This window comes from Anastrepha ludens, chromosome 2 (genome assembly GCF_028408465.1).
Source record: "Anastrepha ludens isolate Willacy chromosome 2, idAnaLude1.1, whole genome shotgun sequence".
NCBI classification, from domain to species: domain Eukaryota; kingdom Metazoa; phylum Arthropoda; class Insecta; order Diptera; family Tephritidae; genus Anastrepha; species Anastrepha ludens.
The window spans coordinates 135600490-135618838 of NC_071498.1; the positions used below are offsets into that span (position 1 = coordinate 135600490).

General features: G+C 35.2%; 1 protein-coding gene across 6 annotated transcripts in view; it reads left to right on the top strand.

The window, feature by feature from the left end:
• LOC128855396 (actin-binding LIM protein 2) overlaps positions 1-18349 on the top strand; it is a 50027-nt gene that overhangs the window by 9272 nt on the left and 22406 nt on the right. For all 6 annotated transcript variants that reach the window (XM_054090260.1, XM_054090261.1, XM_054090264.1 and 3 more), the window contains exon 2: positions 17181-17491. In XM_054090260.1, coding sequence (XP_053946235.1) covers positions 17181-17491 — 311 coding nt within the window. The remainder of the gene's footprint in view (positions 1-17180; positions 17492-18349) is intronic.

Consider the following 18349-nt stretch of genomic DNA (forward strand, 5'->3'; position numbering starts at 1 on the left):
GATGGCCTTATCATCTCGATTTAATTGAATTTAATTTTTTTTTTTTTTTTTTTTTTTTTGTTTAATGAATTCTTTCTACAAATACTTATGTATAACTCTTGTAGATATTGAATAATGAATGCAGTAATGAAACCAAATGCCTCGTTTTATTTAAGAAATATTTTTTTTGGCACACCTTGCTTTCAAATGTATGTATGTATATAGATATTCCTAGTAATGCTTGAAATATTTTTTAAAAGTAGCATTATTTGGAATCTATTTACTTTTTATTTACAAAATATAACAAATCATATGATTTGATCGAATTCAATTGTAGGTTCCGAGCTTCTAACTATTATTGGCATCAAAAGTACACATTCACATATTATATGTGTCTATGTATTACTTATTTTATTTGTACATATTTTCATTATGTTGTAAATTTGTTTTAAAGCGGAAAATGAGGTAAAAGTAATCGAGCTTTTTTGTCATATTTAATTATATTTCAAATATACATACACACATATGTACATGTATATATATTTTTTTTTAACACAAATGACAGAAGCTGTCTATCGCCGGCGAATATTTTGTTTATTTACTTATGTACATTCATCTGATTCACTAAATATTTTTAGTAGAATTTGGCAAACAAATTGCTTCATTTCTGATTAAATAGAAATAAAATCAACACAAAATTTAATTCAATAAAATGAAGCGTATATTTTATGAGCAGCTATTTTTAGCATAACTGAGAATGTCGAAAATTCAATTTATTACATAGGTATGCTTGAAAATACCATATGGATGTGAAGTCTTTTTAAATGCGCCCAAATAATGTGAGGTGAAATGGGTCAGTCCAGTCTAGCAAACATATAATGAATGCAAGAGTCTGCGCGATAGAAACCTGATTAATTTTATTTTATTTATTGGATGAGCGCGGGATTTCACGTAACAATCCTGCTGGTTTACAGAATACTGTGATCTACTCTTTGGATTATTCTTTAAAGGGATATTTGACATTGATTATATGTAAGGCAATATCTGCAAATTTATTCTTGGTACACAGTTTTTACTTTTCGAAACAATTCAAATTCGAACTTCCAATTTGCACACATACCCTACATAAATCCCATGCAACTATTGCCCCGGTAGGATATCTTTAATCTATAATAGGATAATATAAGTAGTTGCATCTGATCTGGCCGCCTCTGTATACTGAAAGTCATACTTAAATTTTAATGGCTTATGCCCTAACTAATAGCGTCTCCACCACAACAGAATTAACTTTTGTTTATATTTGAGATCTGTTAACTACAGCTCTCTCTCCGAGCTGTCCGCTTTCTATGTAAAAATTTTAATCTGAAAGTTGCATGTTTGCTTTTATTTCCAAAAAATGGCAGTATTTACTTAATTTATTGGAGAAGAATATATATTTATGACAGATATAAAGTAATTGATCAATTAATGCTCTAGTGGCTCTGGCAATGACTGAAAATATCTTTGAAAAAAAAAATGTTACATTTGCAAAATGGTTAATATTCTTAACATAACATTTTCAGTTCACTCAATCTATAGAGGGTCTAAAGAGAGTCTATGTTTATCAAGCTAATACAACGAAAATTACATTTGGTTATGAGAATTTAAATGCTCTGTTTAACTGTAGTTAAATTTATATTACAGGCAATGTGAAATGAAAAAAAGTGGGTGGATATTAATATGTAGATACCTATTTATCCAAAAAGAGAATAATTTTCTAGGCCTGAGAAAATATGTAGACAATTGAAATACGGCTTTATTAAAAATTCGCCACGACGATTTGAAGGTAATAAAAGCATAAATATATCCACCCACCCACCATAATATCGGTAATAATCCAAACAGGATAAAACCAAACTACCCACTAAATTGCCGTTGCAACGATATCAAAGCATTTGTCCGCCTACGACTAGGACACACAATCGTCGTCCATTCATACGTTTTCAATGGTCCCAGTCCTCCTTGTTGCCAACACTGGCACTCATCATCTTTAACGGTCTGCCATCTACTCAACGACTGCCCACATTTTGCACCAATCAGAAAAAGTATCTTTCGTAATTAAATACCTTCTACACTGTTAAAAGAACTACTTCCTCAGAAAATATATCAAAAATATCAGAATTTCTAGTTCGGAATCTGGATTCAAAAAATTGATTTGAAATTTTCTTCTTTTACGTAGTTATTATATTTTGACCATAGTCCTAATTAATTAAGTGTTCTACTCCCACCTGTTACAAATACAGACCTTTAACTTACATGTAAGGCCTTTAAGTTAACTACAAGAATATCTTATTTTTACATCAGCGAGCCAAAGGTGCTGGCAGCCAGTGCCCCTTTTTTTACGTGTTAGAATATTGTACTATTAAATAAATAAAAAGCTTATATTTACTGTGGAAACGAACTCTACAACTTATTTCAGTATTTTTTCGGAAAATTTTTTACAAGAAGCCTTACAATTATTGAGTCTGTCGGAGAGGTACATAGATATACAATATCTTTCTCTGATATTTTTCCAAATTCCTGGCATTTGTATTGGTGGCATCGGCTTTTTTGTAAACGAAATGGCAGGGATCAACGCAGTTTCCATTAAAACTGTGTGTGAGTTCATCAAATATCAGCCAAAATCTTCATTGAAATTGTTGGAATTAGTACATTTGCGAGGAATATCATGTAGCATCATAATTGCGCAATTATTCCGTTCGTCCTATTTTTGACTAAAATAGGCATTTGAACTAACAACTACAAATCATATTGGCCTGATTTGTCAATGCAAATTCTGTTTACCACCTCAAAAAAAATTCATTAGCCGGTGATATACGAGCGATATATGTATGTATGTACTTGTAAGAGTGAAAAAGAGCTGTATCATCATCCTCAAGAACATTTCTTTAGCGATCTAAAACTCTGATCCGATGTGGCTTTAGACTGCGCAGTTGTTGAATTTTCGATTTCGAATAAAATAAATCGGTTGATCTGATTGAGGGCTCATCTTGTCAATGAAATAAAAGTAATTTGCGAACGGCTCCAAAAAATTAGAATAATGTAAAATAAGCTTTTGTACTGTGGAGATAAAAAAATAACGGAAAGAGAGCGAGTATTAGGGGAGGTATTGAATCTGCTCTACACAGGGTGTTCGTGGCAATTAATAACTGAACAGATGAACTGTGTCTGCTTATTGCTTTATTGCTTTCAAACTTAAAGCCAACTAATTTAATTGTATATTTAATAATCTCATAATCTCAATTTGCTTAAAAGAATTTTTTTACATTTTATACACATACAAGTATTTATTTACCTATAAAGCGTCTGCATGTAAAAAATAATAATTACCTCAAATATTAACATTGTTAGGTACACACAATTAACATAAACGCTAATTTGAATTTCAATTTGACAAACTAATCAATTTTGCACGTACATTGTTTGCAGATTTGTACGATTTCTCGCCAAAAGTATATAACAATTTTTTATTTTTCATCAAAGGCCCAACTGAGCATTTCGCATCAACCTGTGAATATATCTTATCACGTTTAAATATTTTCTCATTCATTCCATACCATTTTCATTCTCAAATGAAGTCTACCTATTTGTTATTTTTTCAGTAGGCTTATATGTGTACCACTCGTAATTCTAAATGAAAGAGTAGTGATATTTCACTTCTGGTAATTACAAGTAAAAGTGTCGCATGATACCAATATTTTTTTTTTGGTCCCAACTTCGAATCACACTTAGAAGCTCAATTTCTAAAATATGCGGCACTTCCATGAGCGACTTCTGATTAAAATTGTAGTGTAACAGACGGTTGTTATGAGGATTAGTGAACAGCTGATTTGCTTATTGGATAGTTCTGTTAGTAAAAGATGGGCCGCAAGCAAAAAATACGGGTATAAGCTGTCCTGATACTGAAAAATAATTATTTATTTTTAAAAATTCTTAAATTGCAATTTCTCAAACTGCTGAGAAATATTAAAACATTTAATGCAATTTCCATCGTGTTAGTGCAAAGTAGCATTGCATCCAGTCTTTCTTTTTCTCCTCTTTAAAAGTTTCATTATTTTTCATTCACAATAGATATAATATTAACTGTAAATTTTTTGACAATGTTGCCATCGAAAATTCCTCTAATCCGCTTCAATTATGAGAATTAAGTCCAGTTGTCAATTTGCATTAGTTCATGAGATAATTCCGAATTAAGTCATTAAACTCAATTAACGCTACCGTCTGTCTAGGCTGACACACCCTTTTCTCTCTTACCGCACTCTGTCGAAACTGACTTGACTTGACTTCACCGTGCTTAGCAGGACTTGGTAAACTGCTCCAACTCTCATCAGCGGGATAAGAGTTCACAAGTATATCATACAAACAAGCCGAACGTCTTCGAAAGCACCTATAAAATCAGAGGCATACTTCTTCTTCTTAATTGGCGCGATAACCGCTTACGCGATTTTAACAAAGCGCGCCAGTCGTTTCTTTCTCGTGCTAACCGGCGCCAATTGGACACACCAAGTGAAGCCAAGTCCTTCTCCACCTGATCTTTCCAACGCAGAGGAGGCCTTCCTCTTCCTCTGCTACCACCAGCTGGTACCACATCGAATACTTTCAAAGCCGGAGCGTTTGTATCCATTCGGACAACATGACCCAGCCAACGAAGCCGCTGGATCTTTATTCGCTGCGCTATGTCTATGTCGCCGTAAAGCTCATACAGCTCATCGTCCCATCGCCTGCGATATTCGCCGTTGCTAACGTGCAAAGGTCCAAAAATCTTACGCAGAATCTTTCTCTCGAACACTCCAAGCGTCGCTTCATCGGATGTTGTCATCGTCCACGCTTCTGCGCCATACGTTACGACGGGCATGATGAGAGTCTTGTAGAGTGTTAGTTTTGTTCGTCGAGAGAGGACTTTACTGCTCAGTTGCCTACTTAGTCCAAAGTAGCACTTATTGGCAAGAGAGATTCTACGTTGGATTTCAAGGCTGACATTGTTATCGGTGTTAATGCTGGTTCCTAAATAAACGAAGTCTTTTACAACCTCGAAATTATAACTGTCAACAGTGACGTGGGTGCCGATACGCGAATGCGCCGACTGTTTGTTTGAAGACAGGAGGTACTTCGTTTTGTCCTCGTTCACCACCAAACCCATTCGCTTTGCCTCTTTATCCAGTTTGGAGAAGGTAGAACTAACAGCGCGGTTGTTAAGGCCGATGATATCAATATCATCGGCATACGCCAACAATTGTACGCTCTTATAAAATATTGTGCCTGAGCGATTAAGTTCTGCGGCTCGTACGATGCTCTCCAACATCAGGTTAAAGAAGTCACACGACAGCGAGTCACCCTGTCTGAAACCTCGTTTGGTATCAAACGGCTCGGAGAGGTCCTTCCCAATTCTGACGGCGCTGCTGGTGTTGAGCAACGTCATCTTACATAGCCGTATTAGTTTTGCGGGGATACCAAATTCAGACATAGCGGCATACAGGTAACTCCTTTCCGTACTGTCGAATGCAGCTTTGAAGTCGACGAAAAGATGGTGTGTGTCGATTCTCTTTTCATGGGTCTTTTCCAAGATTTGGCGTATTGTGAATATTTGGTCGATGGTAGACTTTCCAGGTCTGAAGCCACACTGATAAGGTCCAATCAGTTGGTTGACGCTGGGCTTCAGCCTTTCACACAATACGCTCGCTAGAACCTTATAGGCGATATTTAGAAGACTAATCCCGCGGTAATTGGCACAAATTGCAGGATCGCCCTTCTTATGGATTGGGCAGAGCACACTTAAATTCCAATCGGCAGGCATGCTTTCATCCGACCATATTTTGCATAGGAGCTGATGCATGCACCTTACCAGCTCCTCGCCGCCATGTTTGAATAGCTCAGCCGGCAGTCCGTCGGCGCCCGCGGCTTTGTTGTTCTTTAGCCGTGATATTGCTATTCTCACCTCGTCATGGTCGGGTAACGGAACGACAATTCCGTCGTCAACGATTGGGGTATCGGGATCTTCATATTCTCTATGACATGCGCAGCTGTCACCGTTTAACAGGCTCGAGGAGTGTTCCCTCCATAATTCACCAGATCGCCGTCTTTGTTCTTACAGGAAAACGCCCCGGTCTTAAAACTTTCTGTAAGCCGCCGAACTTTCTGGTCGAATTTTCGGGCGTTGTTCCTATTGGCCAGCATCTCAAGCTCCTCGCACTCACGTATTTCGGCCTCTCGTTTCTTCTGTCGGATAATACGTCTCTCTTCCTTTTTCAGCTCTCTGTAGCGATCCCTCATGGCTCGCGTTGCGCCCGATCGCAGCGTGGCTCTATAGGCGGCATGTTGTTGTTGTTGTTGTTGTAGCAGTATCTTCGCCCTGTCAGTGTAGTGTAAATTACCGGTCGTCTTCGTCTAGCTCATCTAACGGTAGGCCCAGGAAACTGGCAGTTTCGACGGGTTGGGTCCAGAGGGAGAGAGGTGTTAGATGAGCGGGTTTGATGGGGCATGTGAAGAGGTGGTTAGTGTCGTGCGGGGTACCTTCACATGCAGGACATATGTTTAGTATGTCGGGGTCGATTCTGGATAGGTAGGAGTTTAACCTGCTACAATATCCAGAACGTAGTTGTGCCAAGATTACGCGGGACTCTCGAGGAAGCTGGAGCTCTTCGTCTGCGATAGGTGGTGGTTGGACTCCGATAACGGCATTCCGATAGGCGGCATCTTTTCTTTCGGCGGCAGCATGACATTCCTCGTCGTACCAATTGTTTTTTCGGGCTCGCCGGAATCCGATTTCTTCTTCAGAGGCATACTGCCATTTTGTTTTTACACAGTTAAGGTTCAAATGCTAGCTTGATACTTTTCGCCTAGTTCTCTCTCATAGGTTATCTAAAATTAATCTCCAAATTCCAACAAGAACGATGGAAAACATGAGTGCGCCTTCCCAAGTTCGGTGCCGTCAGAACAGAAAATAAGCGAATAAAAAGAAGAGATAGAAGTTTTCGCCAAGCGTTAGCAAGTGGCCAACAGATGAAGCCAGTGATATAAATAAACATATGTTGGCAGCGCTGGAATAGAGCTGCCTAAAGAGGTATACCAGTTTTATGAGGTATGCTTTCACATTCGGATGTTTCGTCAAGGGAGCGAGCAGAGAAGGGGCGTGGCGAATAGAAGAGGCCACGAAAAAAAGGCTTGTGCATTTTCGGTACTGACGTCACTCAATTGTCAAATTCGCAAAAAATATCGTAGCGGTCTTCGGGACGTAGCGATCTTCTGTTTTCTCTACATCATAATTTTGTATTCTATAATTCAATAATGATAATTATTGTGGCTTTTGTTTTTTTCTTTTACCCAATTTTTGTAATGCTGTTGTTCACCGAGTTTCTTTGAAATGAAGAGCGAACGATACTTGGCTGAAATGAAATATTTGCGCGAGTGTGTGAGTGCTTAGTTAATGGATTTTAAAGTATGGTAACCGTTTTTGGTTCCCGATACGTAAATTACTATTTCGAAAAAGACGTTTCAATTAACTTGGGCCATTAAAGAAGTAAGCGATGATCAACTTCAATCAGTCGAAGTTGATTTCGATAAAATTTAACAAAAAATTTACAACAAAATTAATTGCCAAAGAACGAAAATTCATTAAAAAATGAATATTTAATGCTTCAGGCGGGATTACTGTACTTAATTTTTTACTCTACCACAGCCTTTGACGGCATCTAAATTTAAAATTATCGGCTCATGCTACGATCGAGAGGCCAGAGCTATTAGAAAAAATATTATCTCACATGTTGGCGAATCGAACTAACAGCCGATATGCCAAACACAAATACACTAAAAAAGCTATTTAGCTATAGTGGGGGAAAAATAAAAGCTTTTGTTCTAAAAATCCATCAACGTAAAGTGCTGTATTTTTCATGGAGTCGGGTGAAGAGAAATAATGGTGCATATTATTTGTGTCAATTCAAAATTTATTATACGTACTGTAAATAAAAAGCACATCCTTGGTTTTCTCCATTTTTGGGGCGCGTCTAAATTTTGTTTCGCCGTCTTCGATTGTCAGATAGTTTTTATGAGAGACTTTTCTTGGCAGAAATATAATCATTTAATTTATTTCAAAATTTTAACTAAAAAATAATAATACTGAAAGAAAACAACATAATTCTTATTACACGCCTCATTTTTAGCTGCATTAATAAGTATATTTTAAAATTACATTAAAAACTCAACTATAAAAAATACGTCCTGAGTTTTTTCTATTGCTCAGAAAATAAAATATACATTTCGTGTTTATAGAATTTGAAATAGTAAAATAAGTAAATACTTTATAATAATAATAATACAAATAAGTAAAAACTTTTCAAATTCCTTTGGCAAAAAAAGATGGGTATCGCAGACGTGTAGCACGTAGAAAACCGTACTATTGCATATTTGGCATTAAAGGAAGACAACTTGTGTGGCGCAAAAGCGGTACTGCGCTCGAAAAAGAAAATTTTGTACCAACTGTGAAGCATGGCGGGGGAGATGTGGTGGTCTGGGGATGCATGGCGGCGCAAGGAGTTGGCAAACTTGCTTTTATAAAGTCAACAATGGATCAATTTTCTTCTTTAAATATTTTACTGGAGCGCAGGCTCCGTCAGCACAGCATAACCTCCAAGGAAATGCTTAAAAATGTAATAATTAACAAGTTGAATGCCATGGGGGTCACCGGTGACCCCCGCGGCTAGGATAGCAAGAAGCAAATAATTTGATTAAAGTTAAAAGTTTTAAAATTTTCAATTTTATTTACGTAATTGCAATAGAGTAATTGATATAATGTATTATAGAACATACAAAAATATTTTATTTAAATATGAGAAATGTGTGTATAAATTTCATGTGCACATAATATGTTTTGCATATTAACAAATTCATGTTGGCGCCACAGGCAAACCATGTAAAATCGGCGTGGCATTCAACGTGAATGGATCAAAATTACCAAAGAGGATACTTCTTAATTAGTCCATTCCATGCCATATCGACTTTCGGATGTCCTCAAGCGGAAAGGTTATTCCACAAGTTAGTAACACCTTATTTTTTTTTTGTCAAATATGAATACTTTAACCGTATATTGCAATGTACGAATACTTTTTCTGCTTCGTTGAAGTAAATTTTTTTGTTTTTATATTGTGAAATTTAATTTTTAAAGATCTACTTAGGAAAAAATTTAGAAAACTTACTGTCTAAACCTTTTTCATAAAAGTTTGAAATGTTTTAGTTTTTTTTAATAACGAATTTCTTAATATGTTGCTTTCATTTCTTTGTGTACGGATACTTTTTCTGGCAAGTTTATATGAACGCTGAAGGGTTGAAGAGGAATTACTCTTTAAAAACGCAGCCATATATTCTACAATGTTATTTTTAAATTCCTGGAATTTTTTTTTTGTCAATATTTTAAAAAATTTTAATCTTTTACATTCTACCTATTTGTCGGAAAATTTGAAGAAGTCAATGTGGATAATGGCAATAATGTTATTGCTAAGTAACTGTAGATGCATGTAATATAGCATTTTATTGCCCTACTAATCCCTATCCAAACAATGAGTTTGTTGCGCTGCAAATGAGTCGGTCCCTATATATGTTTTGTCGATTCATACACACACACACACACACGCATGGTTGGAATGCATAGAGCAAGTGGTTGTATTTGTAATTTCTCTCTCTTTCATTGCGCAACTCTTCGAATCATCTATTTTCGTATTTTGTTTTTCCAGAGTGTAGGAATTTATATACATACATATGTATGGCATATGTGTACGTATTCTCTATTTAAATTGTGTGGTTTTTGGACGAAAAAATTTAAAGTATTCAAATTTGTAAGCCCAAATTTTTAGTAGCGGGCGGAGCATAACATTACGATTTCTTTCACTCAGGGGATAATATTAAAAAAAATATTTTTTTGTTTAATTGTATTGGGTTCTAAAGGTAATTTTTTGCGAAGTTGTGGTTTTATTTAGAAGCATTTTATTCAAGTCACATATTTTCATTGGAAACAACATTTTTTTTAAGTTGTTTTCTCATCTTACCAATAGATTACGTTTTAGTACCCGAGTAACCTCACTTTAAAGTGCCCTTTGACTCTTCGCAATCCGTTAAACAAATATTTATCAATTACGAAACCACGGCAACGAACGAGTAACTTATTTGAAAATTACGATTTGAACTAAATTAACTAATAGTTGATGATTTTAAACAAAAAAACTTATCTGCGAAATTTTAAAAGAAATATCAACTAACCTTTCTCGTCAAATACTCATTTTTTATACATAGATATTTTTTAGGAATTTTTTTTTTTAAGAAAATAAAATGCGATCGTTTTGATTTTATAGGATGTTATTATTGACATCAAATAATATATTATACAAAAACATTTTTTTTGTTTTAATATTTTTTTTTTGTAGTAGTGTGGCACCAAAGTAACCGTCTTCAGAAATATAGGTGGCGTGTCAACAGGATTTTGGCTCTTCAAGACATCTGAAACGAAAAAGTTAAACTGATAATTATTCTGTAGGCTTGTCATTCTGGAAGGTGCTACTTTCGTTTTTTTTCAGCCCTGATTTCCACCCGAAAAACATACCTTTTTTTTAAAAGTCCGCCATTTTGTTATTTAAAAAAAAATGTCCCTATTTTGAGTAACAACACTAAAGCTAGAGATACACAGCTACAGATTTCGGTTTGAATGCGAATAAGATAAGAATAAAAAAATAAAATTCAGGCAAAAGATTTCGGTATGTTTTATAAATATTTATTAAGTATGTTGGAAATGAATTGGCGTGGCGCACTTACATATATTATTAGTATAACGCATCCCCTGCAGCCGAGTATATTTGTTCGTGTCTACCATTCGGTTGGTCCTGAATTTGGAGCCCATTAGGGACATGAAATATGAAATGAAACGTTGATGGCGGTCTTCTCCCCTTGACACACATTTCTGTAATTCATTCAAGTATATGTTTATACATTAGGGTGACACACCAAAAAAGTTGTTATTTTTTTACCAGAACTATACAATTTATTACAATAGTATATTTTAAAATTTTCACCAAAATGCTACGGAAATACAATATATTAAAATTTACGTGACTGAACCGATTGGGGAAATACTCCCAAAATCGATTTTTTATTATAAATAAAAATAGTTTTTAAATGCATATATGTATTTTTCCGAAATAAAGAAGAGTTTGAAACTGTACCTAATTAGTGGTGTCGTAGCCATAATGTTAGCCGTAATCATAACCATAGCCGCAACATTATGGCATTTGTCGATTAGTCACGCCGTAACCATAAACAGCTGATATTGAAGCAGACTTAATGACAAAATTTGCATTTTGTCTTAAAAACACGGATAATTTTCCACTAAGTCAACTAATTTTTCGTCGTTCATTTCTAATATTCAAATTTTTATCGCAACTATCGGGGAAAACCAAAATTCATGGCTGCGGTTATGCTGCGGCACATAAAGGGTGGTTAAGTTTCAAGGGCCTGTGTTGATTTTGAATAAAATAAATTTTTTTTAGGAAATTATTATCATTTCTCTTTATTATGATAATATTGGTAGTGCGCAATTACGTATAGAAAAAAATATTGGCCAAATGGCCGCCGCGGCCTCGGCGGGACACCTCCAAAGACCACCAAATGCAAATAGTTCCTTATCTAAAGGGTGGTTAAGTTTCAAGGGCCGGTGTTGATTTTGAATAAAATACAATTTTTTAGGGAATTACTGTCATTTCTCTTTATTATGATAATATTGGTATGGCTCAATTACGTATGGAACAAAATATCGGTCAAATGGCCGCCGCGGCCTCAGCGGCACACCTCCATCCGATGGTCCAAATTTTCGATGACGCTGAGACATAATTGAGGTTCTACGTCGTTAATGTGCCGAATTATCTCATCCTTTAGCTCTTGAATTGTTGCTGGCCTATCGACGTACACCTTTTTTTCAAATAACCCCAAAGAAAGAAGTCCAACGGTGTCGTTGACTTTAGGTGTGGTTCACATTCAACATCGGCGCTTGAAATTTAACCAACCTTTATAAACGTTTACAGTGTTGCCCATATGGTTGATCAAGAAAGCCGATTGCATTACGATAACGGCTAATGTGTGGCACCACTAATCGCAGCTTAAGCTTAGAAGGTATGCATAAAAATTTTATCAACGGAAGCGATGTGGATGCACCCTAATGTACGTATATAATAGTAATATATATTTAACTGTCGCATTAAACAAGGCCAATATTTCTTTTACAACAACACAACAAAAGTGAGGTCAGAGGAGGAGGAAGTCACGCCAGTATTATTATACACACTTTCAGAGCCTTTGTTTTCGAGTATTTTTCTTTATTCATACTTTGAACTTGAATTTAATTAAATATTGGCCGCCAATTTGTTTTCATGTTTTTATTACATTTCTTATTCGTTGTATGTATGTACACTTCACACATGTACGTATTTATTGTGTTTCTAGGCATATGTTAGCTTACTTAATTATAACCAGTTTGTTATTTTTACTTCTTGCCTTTCATGAATTTAAATTTTTCACATAAGTTACATGTGAATGGAAAGCGGAGGATCTAATTAGGTTTTAACAATACGACTTCACGCTCAATTTTTTTGTGAGTTGTTCAAGAAAGCTTCAAAGCAAACTCTTACATACATACGTGTAATAAGTTAAGAATCCCTAATTTTTTAAATTAAGATAAGCTGGACTCGCAATTGCACGAACACAACTTGTATCACGCTTAAGACTTCGTGGAAATAGGTGATGCCCTAATTTATGCGAGAAAACTTCTCAAAACAGAGAAGGTGAGTCTCGGTCCATTTAGTTACCTACGTTGTTTATTTTAGCAAGCCAAAACCGAACTGGTTCCGAAATATTTTCTATTTGAACCAATTATATTTTTGCGTAGTTAAATATGCCATGGAAATTCATAAAAAAATGTGCAGGCACTTTCGCTGGTATCATTTCGTGTTCACTGCTCATTACACAAAATTGTTTGCTTTACAAAATTCAAAATTCCCATGAAGTTCACCATTCATAAAAGTTATAGAGTTGTATAGTGCAGACGCAGTGCTAGCCATAATTCTAAGTGCTAGTTTAACTGTGATGATTTATTTTAACTGAGTTTAATACTGCGAAATTGGGCGTGTAAGCGTAGCTAAACTGAAAAGCGCAGTTAAACCAGCACTGAAAACTGGCCCTAAGTTAAATGTAAATTGGTATTCAAGTACATTTTTCTAATCATTAATCTAATGTATTTTTTGGTGAAAGTGCAGTAAAGACTCCGAAATTTAGGCAATTGGGTCATAACACGCGTAGTTTCAATGTTTTTGAGTTAATTGCCTTTTCAAATTTGTATAATTAAATTACATACATTTTTTCAGTTAAATGTTACGAAAAAATATGTGTGATGTCATAAAAATCAGACTTTGACAGTTTTTAATTATTATATCAAAAACGCATGACTACTTATGGTATCTCGATCTAAACTAAGGTAATAAAAGAATTTAAATGACAAACGGTTTCAGCATGGGGGCGACTACATCTAATATTCAGATTGTATGGGTAAAGTATTGGAAGCATAAGTATTCTGCAGACTGGTAGTCTCAGAGGACACATTTTTATATTTCCAAAAACCTTTTTCATTCAACGTATCTCTAAACAACGCTCTAACCTCAGACAGATAATGGCAGGCGTCTCACGTGGCGATCGCACATATTTTTAAAGCGGAAAGAACTTGGGCTGAAACTCCATTCACTTTACTGGTTACTTGGCTACAAATCAGCATTTTCATTAGAAAATGAAGTACTCATATACAGAACAATTCTTAAACCAACGTACAATTCTTAAAAGACGTGCTGAGTCGAAATATGGGGCTCGGCCTTAAAATCTAATCTGGAAACGCTGCAGAGATTCGAAACGAAAGTGTTACGTATGTGTGCTGTTGTTGTTGTTGGGAATGCGCCTTGCGATGGAAACGAAGCATTGTACGAGATCTAAATGTTACGGCAATTTACGAAGAAATCAGCAGAATCAGTCAGCGATACAGAAGTCGGCTTGCCACTCATTCAAATCCTCGAGCAGTTAATCCATTTATTAATAACCACTTCACTACACGATATTTAAAAAAATGTATGGGTAATGAATTAATGTAAGGATTTAAAATGTAAAAACGTATCAAATTATGTATGTCTCGTAATATATATAATATATAGTACGCATAATTATGTAATGAACTCCGCTGGGTGTTCTTACGTAAAGCTTAACTTATTTCAATTGTAACTATAAATAATAATAAATGTTATTTTTTCTGACAGATTGTGTGTAGTAAATGGAGTTAAAAAAACTTTTGGTGCTTAATTTGAATTTCAAAAATCGTTCTCAGATCTGCTTTTATTTCCTTGGAGTTAAAAAAAAACTTTTGGTGCTTAATTTGAATTTCAAAAATCTTTTTCAGATCTCCTTTTATTTCCTTTTAAAAAGATATTTGTTATCCAAGTAGCACGCAAGTTTCGAAATGAATGACCCATAGTTATAGTCCTATGTTAAAACCGCTTCTAGTTGATTAGAATATTTAATTAAAAAATAGGACTTTCAAGTTTTAAATAAATATAGAAACATTAGGAGCAGCTTTCTGCCAGACTGGCTCAAAAGAAGGTCATTCATATGAAATGAACAAAAAAACAAAATAATACACAAAATTAAATAACCTGAACATTGAAAGAGTAAGAGATCTTTCCATTGAGATTAAGCCCTGCCATTTGTGCTCCAATTTTTTTTCGCAGGACATTTTAAGGGGTTTACATGCTTTTCGTGGGTTAAAAAAATCGATTTTTTTTTTTTAATTTCAGAAATTATTCCTTTAATATGTATCTATAAGACAGAAAAAAGTTTGAATTAAATAACTAATTTTTTACATAGAAAAAAAAAATATTGAAAATAGGCCTTTTTTTACCCGACGAAACCCACGTAACCCCTTAACGTAATTTGAGTGTAATATATTAATCTTACGAGTATAGCAGCAGGAAATCGAACTTTGCTGTGAAGCTTCAATAAATTCGTGTGCTGTCGTATGTACATACATACAATCATAGGTTATTTTTACAATGATTGATCTTAAGATAAAAAATCTTCTATACTATAAAGGTGAATGTCTGCACGTTGTCCGCGCATCACTACGAAACGACAACACCAAATGACGTAAAAATTTTTATACATTCATATTTTCACCTAATGAAGGTTATAGGCATGTTTTTATGATGGAACTCACTTCCCACAGCCCCCAGGCCGCGCCACCACTCTCATTCGTCACTAATAAACGAATATTTGGTTAAATTTAATCTAAAAAATCTTAGTTTTTCCTATTTCCCACTATTTATAGCACACTCTAGACTTCATAATCCGCATAAGCTGTTCAACTATGACCCAAATGCAAAGTTCAAAAACGGTTTGAGATAGAAAATTAATAAAAATAATTTTACTTGATATTTTTCTGATTGGTTGTTTTGATTTTATTCAACGACGCATAGCAACGGATGCCGGGTATTGTAATATTATGGTTATTAATAAAAAATTATTTTCTATGAAATTATTGTTTGTAATTCTTTTATATATTATATATACATATCCTAAATCCCTCAAAACTACTCCTATGCGAGCGGGGCCGCGGGTTAAAGCTAGTTAACAATAAAATTAAAAATATAGTTAGTAGTAAAGAAGTTGAAGTTGTGAAGGTATGTATATGAATATATAATAAAATTACGTATTAATACATAGTGCACCTTTCTTACAAATATTTGTTATTATTTTTCTTATAGTACACTGAGTCATTCCATGAAACTACGCAAATAGTCAATATTACTTGTTAAATTAAATAATCTGTCCACACCAATTGAGTTTTTTCATAACCTATGCCACTTTGGCTGCCACTTCGGTCGCCATAGCCGAATAGTTGATGCGTGGCCACCATTCGGGAGTGCGTAGGTTCGAATCTCCGTGCATGAAAACATGAAAAAGTCTTTGTAATAGCGGTCCCTTCTCGTCAGTGTATTGCTGCCATGAAAAAGCCCTCATAAAAACCATTTGCCGTTCGAAGTCGGCTTAAAACTGCAGATCCATTGTGAAACAACATCAAGACACACAACACAAATAACGGAAGGAGCTCGGCCAAACACCTAACAGAAGTGTACGCGCCAATTATTATGCTTTGGAGGTGTGTGTGGAAATATCACGAATTTCTGTCAAATATAAAATAGTTACCTTGATTAAGCGACCTCTTGAATAAAAATCGTTCTCCTCCATTTAAAGAGTGTAGTAGCGCTCCTTGTATATTTTTCTCTTTATGGTCACGACTGTATTTTCCAAAATCCAAAATAATATATAAATAAATATTCTCTGATTGCTAAGCGTACTATTTATACTATAAAAAACGGTACCTATAGGTCTCTTACAAATTTCCAGTGATGTTACTTGAATGACCAACAGGGAGTAATGGGTTACATTTTATGATATTACAATCATTTTTATAAGCTGTGTCCAAAAACTACGTTTTAATTGGCACAATTTTTTTATCCGTAATAATATCTTGGCTGTTTTGTCACGGTGAAGCCACCGGTCGTCGTTGTCAATCTGATCTAATGGTACCCCATCTAGTAGCGTGAAATGACTGTATCGAAAGCCTTCAATAGGTCCAACGCTACTAGAGCTTCAAGTGTCTTCACTACTGTGAAAAAGAGAGATATCGTGCGATAAGGCTCTCTTTGTTTAGCACGTTTTCCAGGTTTCAGTAGTGGAACCACTTTTTCTTTCTCAGTATGATAAGAAACAGTTTTAGAATTAACGGTGTACAAAAATATTCCAAATTTGAATATGAATTTTAGTTACTAAATTCGATAGCGCAAGTACCGCTAAAAACATGTTAATATAACATGCTTAGTAAAAGGTGCACTTTCTGTGTACCCTAATAAATGTTTGCCAGTTTATTAAGTCTGCTAAACAAAAACAAAAACAAACTTTTACAGACAGCCACTGTTAGTATTTGCTAATTACATGCATATTTATTGTCCACTGTTTTATTACATTCAACTTAAATAATTGCTTATTTTATTTTGTCGCTCCGTGTAGCTTAAACAACGTTTATGTTCTTTATCTTTCAGGAAAGCAAAAAATTTATTGTGCTAAATGCGATAAAAAGTGTTCTGGCGAGGTGCTACGTGTGGCCGATAAGCATTTCCACAAAGCTTGCTTTCAATGTTGTCAATGCAAAAAGTCGCTCGCCACTGGCGGATTCTTTACCAAAGATGGCGTTTACTACTGCATTCCCGACTATCAGCGTCTCTACGGCACGAAGTGTGCCGCTTGCCAACAGTATGTCGAGGGTGAAGTGGTCTCGACCATGGGAAAGACGTATCACCAAAAGTGTTTCACGTGCTCGAAATGTAGCAACCCTTTTAAATCAGGAAGCAAGGTAAGCAAATAGTTTTTTGTTGTTATTAAATAACCTATTGCCAACAAGAATTTAACTGAATCACGTTTCGGAAATGTCAAGCGTTGTGGCTTAATGGGACCTGTTGCCTACAGGTGGCTGACCAGAGCTGCCTGTATTTTTATGTAAAGAAACCCAATTGCATGTTTCATGTTTTTGGTTTGTTTTTGCATTACCAAATAAAGGGAATTTTTCGAATCATGAAAAGTAATTTTCTGCTACCATTTAAGCAGAGCATCCAAAGATATTTTGAGTTTCTTTGTACGCGTTTTCCTATTTTCGAAGATTTTTGATAATTTTACGCTTTTCTTCAGTACGAAGCTTTCCTCGGCCCACTTTGTTGAAAAACTATTTATAAAATAGTTCAAAATAAAAACATGCCATTTCCATGTGCTACTTTTAGCTTAATTTTAAATTTTTTCTGCGAATTTTCAACTTAACACTCCGTTGGACACCTTTTTTAAAACCTTTGGTTGGACACCCGGGTCTGGCCTTTTTTCGTCCTGTTCGATTATTCTTTTTAAAATACTATACCTATCCATAAATCAATAGAAAATTAAATTTGAAGAAGCTACCTGGAAGCTGAAGCCGTTAGCTTTAATGGAAATATGTCAAATTCACGTCCAAAGTGGAAAAAGCCAGTCTGACCAGACCCGGGTGCCCAACGGTGGGTTAAACAAAAAATCAAAAAAATGTAACAAAAAATATCTTGCACTCCTCTTTTTTTACATAGTTCAAACTCGCGTTCCGTTCTAAGTACCGTTATCATATCGCGTGGCTGGACGTGCCTGTAGTACACAAATTTCCAGACTGAAAACCATTTCAGGGGGTTGGTCGTGA